We start from the raw sequence: 15,977 nt of genomic DNA on the forward strand, positions 1-15,977 counted from the left end.
AGTGATAAAGCTTAAAAAAAAATAAAACATAGCCCGAAGCTTTCTTCTGCAACACATTAATGAAATAGTACATAAAACTTTCTCTGGAGATATGTTATATTTTGTATTGAATCATCATGAATTATTTAGTTGCAGTTGTGTTTTACAAGATGCAGTTTTACTAATTTGTAATTTGTTGTTTATTTTTAGATAACCTTTTTTATGCTGCTGTCTGCTGTATGTGTCATGCTCAACTTGGCGGGTTCCATTCTGTCTTGTCAAAATGCTCAGCTAGTCAGTTCTCTTGAAGGTTGTCGTCTGGTAAGTACCTGCATTGTAGCCTATATTAACCTGAATTTTAGATTTCCTGCATTTTAAACTCTTCAGTTGGTGAACGACATAAAACGTACCAAGCAGATTTGAAGTTTGTATAAAATTGCATTACCTATTTATATTATTAGAATTAGATTACAGTTTTATTATAATTTTCATAGCTTTTTAACTACTGAAAGATGATCTGTCACATGCCATTGAAGAAATACACTACTTTTACTTAATATTAAACTGATTCTAAAGTACATTGAGTGCTGGCCTAAGCCACTTGGTGCATCCTAGCCCTTAGCTAGTCACTCCTCCTCCAGTTGATGGCAGGGCCAGGTATCCTAATCGTCATCTTGCTCGGCTCTGTCAATGTACTGGAAAGAAGAGTGGCTGGTGAACCAGCGTGGAGCAGCTAGAGTGCTTGGGCCCACCCTCAGTGCTCTTTGGACCTTATTTGCATATTAATAAAAATTGCTATAGCTCTGAAATGCCTCAATGGATTGAGCTATAACTGGTATTGATATAATTAGATCAGGCATACTGTTGCTCCTGATGACAGATCCATTTTAAGACCAAAAGCAAAACAAAACAAAGCGCTACTTTCAAGAATGACAAGTGTCTTACAGAGAATCTGTCACCTCTCCTGACACGTCTGTTTTAGTAACTACTTGTATCCCCCACTTAATAACAAATATGGAGCATTTATTCCATGTGGTTTCACTTCTCTAATTAATTCTCAAAATGTATGAAAAAATGTACAACTTGGCGGGAAGGGGGGGGGGGGGGGGTCATGGTGCACATGGACAGTTTGACACTACCAAATTAGTGCTAGGCCACACCACCAACTAGTAACACCCAGCTGTACTTTACTGTAGGGAACTGTATCTCCTTATGGAGAGGGCCTTCATAATCGCCATGAGGATGATTATAGGCCACACATTCCTCTGGAATTCAGGAATACAGTACCCTCCAAATCCTGACCTAGGCCTAACACCCAGTTAAGCCAGTACTCTGCTTTGCACTGATGAGGGGCAACAGCTGTCTGCAGATGTGATGCTTGTTTATTTATTATACAGGATAGCTATGTTACATCTAGTAGCATCAGAAGCAGAGCTTACTAAGAGCTTCCATTTGCATACCGTTTCCCAGAATTCCAGAGGAGCATGTATGGCCTGTAAGCTTCACACAGATTAAGGTGCTCTCAATAGGGAGGTACAGTTCCTAAAACGGACATGTCGGGATAAGAGGACAGGTCCTCTTTAAAGCAATCAGTACTGTCCAAGATTTGGCACTTCCTTACTGGTCTGGGGCACAATGCTTCCATCTGTTTTGCAGTCCAGAGATCTGATCCCCTAACTGCTTATAAGAGTTTTAGCTCCTACATGTTCCAGTACTTATAAAGGATTACATAAATCACTCAAGTAATCCAGAAGACAAGAAGTTAACAACAGAAACATAATAACGCGCAGTACTGACAGAAATACAATATCCTGTCCCATGTGAGTACAGTCGGTAAAATTTGTTGCATTTCGCAGTATGCTAGAATAACTGTGTCCAGCAGACAAATGAGGTAAGAGACCTGGAGGGCTCTGTGGTTTATATTTAGCAAAGTGCATTGGCAAAGCATCAACTTCTAACATACTTGAAGTCTTTTAAACAGTAGGCCATCCCTCTATACTTCAGTCATTTCACTCTTTATTCCCTAAATTCCTCATAATATACTCTAATAATAATATTTTATTGCATATAGAGTGTGCAAAAACACTGCACATCTGAAGGGTATTTAGCCTAGTTTTTAATCATGGAGAGTAAAATATGGATGTTATTTACTTATTTACAACTTTTTTCATGTGAACTACTTAATGGTATTTTCCCATGAAAAATTTTAATGGCATATCGGGTGATTCTGTACCTCCTATGGACTTTAATGGAGTGTGACCATGCATGTACATAATTCTCCACCAGGCGCTCTGTTCTTAAGATTAGTGTGGTTCTAAGCAGTCAAACCCTCATTGATCTATGTTTTATAGCATATGCATAGAGCATCTAGTTTTTCTTTAAATGAGTTATCCAGCTTTTTGGACTTCTTTACCTTTCAACCCTGGCCAGTTGTGCCTGTTGAAAAAAAATCATACTCACCTGCTCCCTACCCTTTTGTTCCAGCTACCTGCCTCCTTTCAGTGATCCCTGTCCTGTTAACTTCTGGACAGACGGGGTCACATGTGAAGCAGCCACAAATAGAGAACCTTCATCTCTGAGATTTCTAATGTTGGAATAAATCTAGCAGAGCAATTGGAGAAATGAACAGGTAGATTGAGCAGATCACTGGATCCATGTGAGGCACAAGCAGGGTTGGACTGGCCAACCTGAGTATGGGAGGATCATCCAGTGAGTTTAAGCTCTGATAATAAGTCCCAAAGATCTAGGATAAAAAAAAGTCAGCTGGCTTTGGAGCCAATTAGAGTAGAGCAGTCATTCTAATTGGATTCGTCATTTATTTCACCAAAAAATGTCCAACAAAGGAATATGAAGTTTTTGAGAGGATTTGCCCCGATCGGCTAATCAGGGTACAGTTGGCAAGCAGCTTGTGACCTGGAAGTGTCCGTTGTGGCAGTGCCTGACAAAAAGCCTTCGCAGACATAAGCCAGTAATATAGCTAGCTGCACTAAGGACACTATAGGGAGAGAAAAGGTAAATATAATTGGGTAGATTTTAGGGAATTTGATCAGGGAAAGCCTTGAATGAATACTGATCACCCACTCGTGTGTTTAATACAGCTGCTGGCAGGTAGTTAGATAGACATTACAAAACACCCCTCAAGAATATGAAACTTATTTTTTTTTAAACCAGGGTTCTACTGTTCATAGGCTTATTGCCAGCACCCAATAGCATATATTCTGCTTCAAATGCTGAGAAATTGTTTTCTTCTACAAACCATAGCAGTGCATTATACCCATGTTACTAAACATATTGTATATTACTGGAAAATAACAGGTAATTACATCAAAAGCAATACTGAAAAATATCATTTTTATACCTGTTACTAAACACCCTGCATATTACTAGGTAGTTACAGCAAAAGCGATATTTCAATGATGATGATTTTTATACCTATGTTATTAAACCCATTTTAGGGGTCATTTATTAAGACCAGCATTTTAGATGCCGGTCTTAATAACCCCTGTGCTGGCGGTGGATGCTCCCCTACATAACTACTGCGGATCCACCACCAGTGAAGGCGTAAAAAGTAATAAATGAGATGGGCCTGGTGGCCTGCCCCCTTTTTCAGACCTGGTGTGAGCTGGCAAAAGTCGCAGATATGTGCCAGAAAACTGGCATATATCCGTTTGTAAATTACCTCCTTTTACTGCAAAAATGTGTTGTATTACTGTTTTACATCAAAAAGTGCAAAGTGTTATACCCACATTAGTGGACACATTATTGTATCAGACTTTCTAGTTCAAAAGATATTTTACCACAAAAATGTAATTGTTATACCCATTTAACTGAACACATAGGGGCGCAATTATTAAGTCTTAATAAAGCCTTAAGCTGGCAGTGGTGCTGCCGAACCTCTTCGGTGGATCCTCCGCCAGTTCTAAATGTAAGACAGCTTCCTTGCTGTCTTACATTTAGGACTTTTTCTACGCTGTAAACAGCCACCCACAATTTTAGACCTGACATGAGTGGGGAGAAGTTGTAGATTGCAGTGCAGTGCCTAACTAGTTTAGGCATATTTCAGATTGATAAATAACCCCCATAGTTCAAAGATATTTTAGCCCAAAAATTACATTGTTATACCAATGTTACTGAATGCATAGTCTGGAGACATCTTACTGCAAACATTGCGTTGTTATACCCATGTTAGCGAAAGCATAGTTCAGACATTTTACTGCAACATTGCTTTGTTATACCTGTGTTAGTGAAAACATTACTGCATCAGACTATGTTGTTCAAACACATTGTACTGCAAAACTGCACTATTGCCAAAGTAAATTGTCAATACCAATGTGAAGTGTGTTTGTAGAAGGGGAAGGACAATTAACTGCGAATCTGTCTTCAAATTACAGAAAAAATACTTAGTTTTGCGAGTACCATTTAATAATCTGCGGGTAGCAGTAGTAGTAATAGTAAACCACAGTTCTACCTGGCTTCCGATAGGCACCACATTATTATTAAGGACAAAGAGGGTGCAGTTGTGGACAGGATGGCTCACTCCTACTCTTATTCACAGCAAGAGGATTTGTATGTCACTTTGAGTCTGACACCATGCCTTGGAGCCAGGGGTCACAGCATTCCTCCTGCTTCGCCTACTTGCAACCCCAGAGAAGCCTTTCCGTTTTAGTTGCATCCTCTCTGTCTTCACTGCCCCCTCCTAGTGGCGCGACTGTGCAGAGTAAAAAAAAGTTTGCAATGTGCAGGAGATGGCAGAGAATCGGGCTTTGTTTTGGCCCAATAACATGTATAATCTTTTTTATTATTTCCTGCAGTGGTTCTTCAAATCTTGCATTTTTCACAGCAGCATATTATACGTAATCCTAGAAGGTCCATTCCATTCTATAGATTATGAGAATTTGCCAATGTCATACTCCACTAACTTGTACCAGTTTTAGAAGAGTAGCTAATAACAGTAGGAAATACAGTACAAGGCTTCATGTGTTAACAGAGATATCTTGCATCTGCCAATCTAAGTAAACCAATGTAATCTAACATATCCTTGCATGCAGTCCTTCAATTTTTCATTATTTCTTAGATTCCACTTAATCAGCCACGTGCTGTTTTCAATTTCAGCGTTTTCTATTTCACATCTCTTGGTATTCCCTTTATTACAGCTGATGAATCCAATTTCGCTTAACATTAGTATTCATTCTATATCATGCATAAAAGAGTTCATTTAAATTTACAATATTCTATAATGTCCTGCATTGAAATGCAACTTGAGCCATCCTCTTTATTAGGGCACCGGGAGCTGTTTAAAGCATGCCAATTTAAACCAGGTCTTAACCCTACCTTAATCTCTCTGTAAAATCTGCATTTCAGTGTGACACGCAATTTGCAGCTGTCAGGATTAGCAATTAGCTTAATAAGAAAACACCAAACACAACAGATTCATCTCAGTGGACATGCTCATCATGCACAGTTCATACAGTTTAACAGCCATCAAAGAAACAGCTATTAAATATGGTCTAGTGAAAAATCAAAGCATGGTGACTTGAATGGAAAGAAGTTTGAAGTTTGCTACTAGTGTTGAGCGAGCATGCTCGGCCGAATACAGAGTACCGCATGTGCTCGAGCGCAATGCTCGAGTCTCCTCCCTGCACGTTTCGTGGCTGCTAAGCAGCCAAAAAACGTGCAGGTAAGTACTGCCCTCACTGTAATGCCAGTAGCCATGTTGTGTACTGGTATAACAGCAATTGACTGGCCGAAACGCGTCACCTGGTGCTATGTAGCACCCGATGACGCGTGTTCAGCTCATTCGAAGTCAGGGAGAGCTGAGCATAGTAAGGGACAGACAGTGTAGGGAGTGTAATTGAATATTATTTCTGTACAAAAACGTTTCAGAGACCCAAAAGTCCTTGTAAGGACTATTGTGTGTGACAGCAGCAATATATGTTTGTAGCGCAACCTGCACTAAATTGCTCAGTGCTCGTCATAGGAAGGGACAGACAGTGTAGGGAGTGTAGGGCCTTATTCGCACAGTCAGTGTTTGGTCAGTGATTTTCATCAGTGATTTTGAGCCAAAACCAAGTGCGGGTCCAAAACGCAGAACAGGTGCAGATCTTTCCCCTGTACCTTATGTCTGTGTAGGATCCACTCCTGGTTTTGGCTCACAATCACTGATGGAAATCACTGACCAAACACTGACTGTGTGAATGAAGCCTAATAGGAAGATTTTTATACTAAAAACTTTTCAGAGACCCAAAAGTCTTTTTAAGGACTATTGTGTGTGACAGCAGCAATATATACCTTTAGTGCATCCTGCGCAAAATACCGCTGCGGCCAGTTAAATTATTCGCACCACATCTCCTGTGTAAATTTTGCGCATCCCTAAAATATCAGTGGCATCCAGTGCATTTTTTTTGTAGACGGTGTCCGCTGCGGACAGTTAAATTATCTGCGCCACATCTCCTGTTCAAAGTGTGCGCATCCCTAAAATATCAGTGACATCCAGTGCACTTTTTCCATACACAGTGTCCGCTTCTGACAGTGACCTGACCAGGCCCACATCTGCTGTGTAACGTGTGCGCTTCTAAAATGTTTCTGTGACATAACATAGCATTTTTCAATAGACGGTGTCCTTTTCTGACAGTCGGAAGTGGGTAATTTGCGCACCCCCGCTTGCCTTCCCTGGATGCGGATCGCAAAACACATACGGTTGTGTGAATGTACCCAAAGGCGCATAAAATAACATCGAAAGTTGGATCATCGACGTCACGGGGACGTGTGATCAGGCAGAAGTTATCTAGAGTTAATAAAGCGGCAGCAGGGCCTCGTCCATAATGTTTGCGATGGTCAGCTCACCTGCAGGCCCTCAACAATAATTTTTTGATGGTCAACTAAGCAGCAGGCATTCTCCCATAAGTGTCTGGTCAACACAATCCTCACCGCCGGGGGTCACGTAACTAGTTAGCACGGAGGAGTCTCGTTCGTTATCGGAATTAACTAGACAAATCGCTCCACAAACTCAGAACGGCCATGCACCACCACCCACAGAATCAAGAAAGAGCTATCAATCTGTCAATCCTTTCCATGTCCAGGCCGGGTGAGGTTTGCCGTGTTGAGTCAAATTAAGCTGCAGGCTCCACTCCTGGTGGTGCCTTTCCGCAAATTAGTTTAAGTTTCAGCTTTGCAACCGTACTCCCCCCGGAAGCTGCTCGGCGGGTCATGGGAATAACTCCGCCGGATCGCCTGTCGGATCGTCTTTGAACCTCCGACTTTCGTTATAGAAGTAAATATACAGGAAAGAATGTTTCCTAACAATTTTTTCTCTAAAATCGATTTCATCTTTGGTTTTGTGCGTATTATTGTCAGTCTGTAAAAGTGGCGTACTACTCGGACAACATCGTTTCCAGCAGTGACCTGGGAGTCTAAGATGCATCCAGACATCCTCCCCTTGCTGTTCCCGAACCATTTCCGTGGTGTTTCCATTAATTTCTGACCTTTTCCTATGAACCAGGCACCATCTCCTCTTCAGAGCAGGGGGTACCTGGTTTAATGCTTGGGTTCTCCCATTGACTTCCATTATACTCACTGTGTTCGGCCCGAGCCCCTGAGCACTACAGTGCTCGATCAACACTAATTGCTTCATGTTATGTACCGTATTTTTTGCCGTATAAGACGCACTTTTTCTCCCCCCAAAATGGGGGGAAAATGCCCCTGCGTCTTATACGGCTAATGCTGTCAGTTTTACATCGCAAGCTGCGATGTAAAGCGAGCGGGGACTCGGGGAGGGACTGGGAGGAGGAGCTGGGGCCGGCAATAGCGGCAGGGCGGTGCAGTCACTGTACTATAGCCCCGCCGCTCCGGTATACTAATATAATATGTCATATTCAATTAATAGTTATTAAATATGCCCCTTTATGCCTAATAGTACCTTAAATCCTAAGCGCTTCAGTACAATGCAGGCCGGGCGGACGGCAGCATAACTCCCTGATGTCACGTGCCTGCGCCGCCTACTTTATGAATGACGTCAGTGAGTGACGCGCCGGCCGCCCGGCCTGCCTGCCGGCATTGTACTGAAGCGGTTAGGATTTAAGGTACTATTAGGAATAAAGAGGCATATTTAATAACTATTAATTGAATAAGACATATTATATTATTATACTGGAGCAGCGGGGGATCTGTGGATGGCACAGTTATGGGCTGGGAGGGTCTGTGGATGACACATGTATAACAGTGCCATCCACAGATCCCCCCCCTGTAACAGTGGAAGCCACAGATCCCCCCATAACAGTGTCCGTCATCCACAGATCCCCCCATAACAGTGTCCGTCATCCACAGATCCCCCATAACAGTGTCTGTCATCCACAGATCCCCCCATAACAGTGTCCGTCATCCACAGATCCCCAGTAATAGTGCCATCCACAGACCACCATTAGTTCCAAACCCACCAAACACACAGCACACTTTTTGGTTAAAAAATATTTTTTTTCTTATTTTCCTCCCTAAAAACCTAGGTGCGTCTTATACAGCGAAAAATACGGTATTTGTATAGTATGGCGAAACGCTTCCTTAGGCATCTAATGAACTAAAAAGTGTAAAATTTTAATATACATCTTGGTAATTATGAAAATTGATCAGTTCAACATAGTAAATGTTCATTTTGCAAATGGTCAATCAAATTACATTGGAACAACCTACAAGTGTTTGCGCCCATAAACCCATGCATTTGTCCAAGCAGTGAAAACGTAGTCAGGGAAGTTGTAAAGCTTCTATGATTATTAACCACTTCAGCCCCCTAGCTTAAACCTCCTTAATGACCAGACCACTTTTTACAATTTATTGCTCGGTCATACAACTTACCACCCAAATTAATTTTACCTCCTTTTCTTCTCACTAATAGAGCTTTCATTTGGTGGTATTTCATTGCTGCTGACATTTTAACTTTTTTTTATATTAATCAAAATTGACCGAAATTTTTGCAAACAAATGACATTTTTCACTTTCTGTTGTAAAATTTTTCAAATAAAACTCCATTTCTATATCATTTTTTCTCTAAATTTATAGTTCTACGTGGCTTTGATAATAAAAAAATGCAATAAGTGTATATTTATTGGTTTGGGTAAAAGTTATAGCGTTTACAAATTATGGTGCAAAAAATTTTATTTACGCACTTTGACTTTCTGAGCACCTGTCATGTTTCCTGAGGTTCTACAATGCCCAGACAGTACCCCACAAATGACCCCATTTCGGAAAGTAGACACCCTAAGGTATTCGCTGATGGGCATAGTGAGTTCATGGAAGTTTTTATTTTTTGTCACAAGTTAGCGGAAATTGAATTTTTAAGTCTCATATTCCACTAACTTGTGACAAAAAATTAAATTTTACATGAACTCGCCATGCCCCTCACGAAATATCTTGGGGTGTCGTCTTTCCAAAATGGGGTCACTTGTGGGGTATTTATACTGCCCTGGCATTTTAGGGGACCTAAAGCGTGAGAAGTAGTTTGGAATCCAAATGCGTAAAAAATGCCCTGTGAAATCCTAAAAGTACTCATTGGAATTTGGGCCCCTTTGCGCACCTAGGCTGCAAAAAAGTGTCACACATGTGGTATCGCCGTACTCAGAAGAAGTAGGGCAATGTGTTTTGGGGTGTATTTTTACATATACCCATGCTGGGTGAGATAAATATCTCTGTAAAAGACAATTTTTCCCATTTTTATTATACAAAGTTTTCATTTTACAGAGATATTTCTCTCACCCAGCATGGGTATATGTAAAAAGACACCCCAAAACACATTTCCCTACTTCTCCGGAGTACGGCGATACCACATGTGTGACACTTTTTTGCAGCCAAGATGCGCAAAGGGGCCCAAATTCCAATGAGTACCTTTAGGATTTCACAGGGCATTTTTATGCATTTGGATTCACAAGTTATTGGAATATGAGACTTTGTAAGAAAAAAAATAATAAAATCAATTTCCGCTAACTTGTGCCAAAAAAAAAAATCTTCTATGAACTCGCCATGCCCCTCAAAAGTGATTTTTATAGCGCCACAGCGATTTTATAGTGTGTTTTTGCAGTGATCAGAAAAAAAAATTCTGTCACTGCGGTGGGGCGGACTGAACACAAGTGTGCGCACAAGATCAGGCCTGATCGGGTGAACACTGCGTTTTTTGTAGAGCTTATAGAACATGTCCTATTCTTGTCCGCAATTGCAGACAAGAAAATGCATTTTCTATATAGTTCTGGCAATGTGCGGATCCGCAAAATGCGGAAAGCACATTGCCGGTGATCCGCAAAACACATACGGACGTCTGAATGGAGCCTTACAGGGGGGTGATCAATGACAGGGGGGTGATCAGGGAGTCTATATGGGGTGATCAGGGGTTAATAAGGGGTTAATAAGTGACAGGGGGGGGTGTAGTGTAGTGTTGTGATTGGTGCCACTTACAGAGCTGCCTGTGTCCTCTGGTGGTCGATCCAAGCAAAAGGGACCACCAGAGGACCAGGTAGCAGGTATATTAGATGCTGTTAACAAAACAGCGTCTAATGTACATTTTTTGGGTTAAAAAAATCACATCTACAGCCTGCCAGCGAATGATCGCTGCTGGTAGGCTGTAGATTAACTTATCAGCCGCACGTCGCTGTGAACGCGCGCGTTCAAGCGAAATCTCGGGTCTCGCGGGGTGACACGCCGACTCGTCACAGAGGAATTACCCGGTCGCCCGCAGGACACATCCCCGCGTTAGGAGGTCGGGAGAAGGTTAAAGGGCATCTCTCAGCAGATTTGTCCCCTTGAACCTGGCTGACCTGTTTCATGGCACTTGGCAGCAGGAAGCATCTGTGTTGATCCTATGTTCATATGTGCCTGCATTGCTGTTTTAATATATGCAAATGAGCCTCTAGGAGCAACAGGGGTGTTGCCATTATACCTAGAGGCTCTGCTCTCTTTGCAACTTCTTTGCCCTCTGCACTTTGACTGACAGAGCCAGGCAATGTAAACGTCATCATGCCTGGTCCTGTCAATCAAAGTGGAGAGTTTATGGCAGTTTCAGAGAAAACAGGGCCTCTAGGTGTAATGGCAACACCCCTGTTGCTCCTAAAGTCTCATTTGCATATATTAAAACTTCATTTTTCTCAGCAATGCGGACACACATGAACATGAGACCAACACCGATGCCATCAGCTGCCAAGTGCACATGTAGCAGGTCAATCAGCTTCATAGGTACAAATCTGATGACAGATGGTCTTTAAAATGGCCTGTGTTTTTAGATTTCTAGATTATTATTATAGAAATGTTCATGGGACAATGATTTTGTTTATGCTTCATAGCAGATAATGTCCCTACATCATACTGTACTTTAAATAAAGCATCAGTATACCTTTCATATCATAAAGAACTTTTGACGCTGACCATCAAGTGGTTTTTACCATCGAGAGCTAAGCATCAGCAGTAGTGATGGACAAACATCTGCCGGGACGGTTCGCGAACGCGATCAAATGTTCACGAATCGCAAGTTCGCGGCAGGTCCCATCCATTTTAATGGCAGGCGAACCTTAAAAACCTTCAGCTCATATTTGCAGCCAAGAAATATTTACTAGAAGTGCACAAATAGTCCCACAACATGGACAGTGACATACCAGATGTATTATTCAAATTTGCAATCTCTATTCATTATTTTTTTCAATGCGAAGTATCGGCAATATAATTTTCGCGTATGCGCATGCGCAAATGCACTATACAGTACCCAAATACACTATAAAGAAAGTATATTGGTATATAACACCCCGCTTCAATCAGTTTTTTGGGAGGCGACTGGTATATCACACCAGTAGAAATTATTTGTTCCAATAACGCTTGGCCCTCTATATACCTGAGGTATGGCAGCAGAACCGCACAATACAAATGCACTATAATATACTTTCTAACATAGAAAGTATATTATAACATTGTACAAGGAAGGCAATCCATTAGAATATACCGGTCCTATTTAAAAGATTAGCATATTGTGATAAAGTTCATTATTTTCTGTAATATACTGATAAACATTAGACTTTCATATATTTTAGATTCATTACACACCAACTGAAGTAGTTCAAGCCTTTTATTGTTTTAATATTGATGATTTTGGCATACAGCTCATGAAAACCCAAAATTCCTATCTCAAAAAATTAGCATATCATGAAAAGGTTCTCTAAACGAGCTATTAACCTAATCATCTGAATCAACTAATTAACTCTAAACACCTGCAAAAGATTCCTGAGGCTTTTAAAAACTCCCAGCCTGGTTCATTACTCAAAACCGCAATCATGGGTAAGACCGCCGACCTGACTGCTGTCCAGAAGGCCATCATTGACACCCTCAAGCAAGAGGGTAAGACACAGAAAGAAATTTCTGAACGAATAGGCTGTTCCCAGAGTGCTGTATCAAGGCACCTCAGTGGGACGTCTGTGGGAAGGAAAAAGTGTGGCAGAAAACGCTGCACAACGAGAAGAGGTGACCGGACCCTGAGGAAGATTGTGGAGAAGGACCGATTCCAGACCTTGGGGGACCTGCGGAAGCAGTGGACTGAGTCTGGAGTAGAAACATCCAGAGCCACCGTGTACAGGAAATGGGCTACAGGTGCCGCATTCCCCAGGTCAAGCCACTTTTGAACCAGAAACAGCGGCAGAAGCGCCTGACCTGGGCTACAGAGAAGCAGCACTGGACTGTTGCTCAGTGGTCCAAAGTACTTTTTTCGGATGAAAGCAAATTTTGCATGTCATTCGGAAATCAAGGTGCCAGAGTCTGGAGGAAGACTGGGGAGAGGGAAATGCCAAAATGCCTGAAGTCCAGTGTCAAGTACCCACAGTCAGTGATGGTCTGGGGTGCCATGTCAGCTGCTGGTGTTGGTCCACTGTGTTTTATCAAGGGCAGGGTCAATGCAGCTAGCTATCAGGAGATTTTGGAGCACTTCATGCTTCCATCTGCTGAAAAGCTTTATGGAGATGAAGATTTCATTTTTCAGCACGACCTGGCACCTGCTCACAGTGCCAAAACCACTGGTAAATGGTTTACTGACCATGGTATTACTGTGCTCAATTGGCCTGCCAACTCTCCTGACCTGAACCCCACAGAGAATCTGTGGGATATTGGGAAGAGAAAGTTGAGAGACGCAAGACCCAACACTCTGGATGAGCTTAAGGCCGCTATTGAAGCATCCTGGGCCTCCATAACACCTCAGCAGTGCCACAGACTGATTGCCTCCATGCCACGCCGCATTGAAGCAGTCATTTCTGCAAAAGGATTCCCGACCAAGTATTGAGTGCATAACTGAACATAATTATTTGAAGGTTGACTTTTTTTGTATTAAAAACACTTTTCTTTTATTGGTCGGATGATATATGCTAATTTTTTGAGATAGGAAATTTGGGTTTTCATGAGCTGTATGCCAAAATCATCAATATTAAAACAATAAAAGGCTTGAACTACTTCAGTTGGTGTGTAATGAATCTGAAATATATGAAAGTCTAATGTTTATCAGTACATTACAGAAAATAATGAACTTTATCACAATATGCTAGTTATTTGAGAAGGACCTGTACATGAAGATGGCTGTCCTCTATGTAGCTGTTCTTTTTGTTTTGATGCATGTCTCTTATACTTTGTATTTAAATAAAATAAAAAAATATTTAACTAAAAATTAAAAAAAGATTATACATGAAGATAAAACGTAACCTTTAATAATGTTACTATAAGGGTCCATTCACACATCCAAAACACAGACACCAGCAATGTGCATTCCGCAATTTGCGGACAGCACATCGCCGTCACTATAATAGAAAATGCCTAATCTTGTCTGCATTTGTGGACAAGAATAGGACATGTTCTATTTTTTTGTGGAAACGGAAGCATGGATGCGGAAGTGCGGATCCGCAAATGCGGCACATTCCGGCCCCATTGAAAATGAATGGGTCTGCACCCGTTCCGCAAATTTGCGGAACGGATGTGGACCCATTTTGCGGACATGTAAATGGAAAAGATATCCCTCAAAATGAAAATAAATTAGATTATTAAAGTTAAGAAAAAAGCATAGATGTGGTAGGCAATAACAAGTGCTCGGCGGCACTAAATCAGGTGCTTGGCGGCACCAAATCAGAAACCATATGTCCTACCACAATCCGGGGGGTTCCAGTGCACATCCATGAATCCCGGAGGGAAAGCAAAAAACATCTATCCCTGGGCTAGATGATTATGTGGCATTGAAGGACAGGGTGGGCAAAGAACTGACCCTGATATTGCCCTACAGGGGGGTGCTATTCTGGCCCTGATAGCCTAACCACAGACCACCCGCCCTGATAAGAGCGGCCCCGTCCGGAACCTTACCCTATATAACAATGGCCCTAGTAAGCCCCTAGGCCCCTGACTTCCAGGTGATCACTATATAGATCTATGTGTTTTTGACTCATTATAAAAGTATATTATAAGTATATCGCACCCCTTTGTGTATCACACATATCGATAGCACACCTATACCAAACTTTTGTGGCCCTATTAGCTAGCGTTTGTAGTCCCTAACATTCTGTCCCTGCTCCACAAAGCAACCTCTCCCTACACTGGCAAAACACTGAATGTAAAATGGCAGCCAGATCAGGTCTATTTATAAGGTAGGGGGTATGTCCATGTGCTGAAATGTCTCAAATGGCTGTCCTATACCACCTGATGGATGTGTCATGGGTCAAAGTTCTTCACAATGTAAAAGAATATGGCGGGCGCGAATATCTCCATAAGTTCGCATGTTCAGCAAATCGCGAAACACTCAAAATTCGCTGTGAACCGACCGCTGGACGAACCGCAAGGCCATCTCTAATCAGCAGCTCCTGGTAGTGGTGAGAGGGTGAGATCAGATTTCTGGGGGCTTCAACAGACTGGTCCCAGCAATCAGTTCCTATATGGGAGAGCTATTTTAAAGGGATTGTCTGACGTGTTACATTTTTTTTCCCAAAGGAACAATCGGTGCACTGTATACTCAACCATTTCATCCCAGACATTACAGCCATGATGTCATCTTATTGGCAATGGCTTGGCCATGTACCATGGACTGCTAATCACTGGCCTCAGCGGTATACAGCAGGAGACTGAGGCCAGTGATCAGATGCCATAGTCTTGTGGAAGATATGGGCATGTTATCGCTGCAGCCAGCAAACACAGCCCACTGGGGATGATCGGAGCTGCATCACTGGAACGGGATATGCATTATTTTATCATTGTATGACAATTGCTGCCTTCAGGGGGAAGGTTATTTTGTGGGACAACTCCTTATACTGTCAGACATCTGCATCACTATCAACATATCTTTACAATATCCATTGTCCTTCGTTATCAAAACCTCTCACTCACAAGACTTCTCCCTGCTCCCGAAACCTGGAATTCTCTTCTTCAGTCATAAGATGATTCTGTAATCTTTCTAATGGTCTGTATATGCCTTTAACCATCACCAGGTGCATCCTCTATGTCTAGAGCAGGGATCAGCATCCTTCTGCTGTCGAGCTGCTATGAAACTGCAGCTGCCAGCATGCACATTTGCTCTGATGTTCTTGCAACTCCCATTGGGAGTTGTAGTTTCAGAACAGCTCGAGTAGCAGAGGTTTTTGTATTCCTGGTCTAGAAGAAAGAAGATTTCACCCTCAACATAGAAGAGGATTCTTCACTCTAACCCTAGGTTCAGACCTGAGCGTTCTGAAACGAGCGCTCTGTATGCGCGATTGTATGGGCGTTTACAATCGCGCATACAGAGACAGGCGTGCACACATTGTCGCGCGTTCACGAATATCTATGTGCGGGAACGTGCGACAAACGCCCCCAAAAAAGCTCAAGAACTTGTTTGAGCGGCGGGCGTTTTACAGCGCGATCGTACGCGCTGTAAAAAGCCCAGGTGAGAACCATTCCCATAGGAAAGCATTGGTTTCTCCTTGTTGAGCGTTTTACAGCGCGTAGGAACGCGCTGTAAAACGCTCAGGTGTGAACTTAGGGTA

The 15,977-nt window shown here is 42.1% G+C and overlaps 1 protein-coding gene across 1 annotated transcript in view; it reads left to right on the forward strand.

Moving 5' to 3' along the window:
- The first annotated feature begins 189 nt into the window (after positions 1 to 189).
- FAM189A1 (family with sequence similarity 189 member A1) overlaps positions 190 to 15,977 on the forward strand; it is a 388,540-nt gene continuing 372,752 nt past the window's right edge. The window contains exon 1 of the mRNA XM_044283306.1: positions 190 to 300. Coding sequence (XP_044139241.1) covers positions 202 to 300 — 99 coding nt within the window. The 5' untranslated portion in view covers positions 190 to 201. The remainder of the gene's footprint in view (positions 301 to 15,977) is intronic.

Source organism: Bufo gargarizans, chromosome 2, assembly GCF_014858855.1.
Source record: "Bufo gargarizans isolate SCDJY-AF-19 chromosome 2, ASM1485885v1, whole genome shotgun sequence".
Lineage (NCBI taxonomy): Eukaryota > Metazoa > Chordata > Amphibia > Anura > Bufonidae > Bufo > Bufo gargarizans.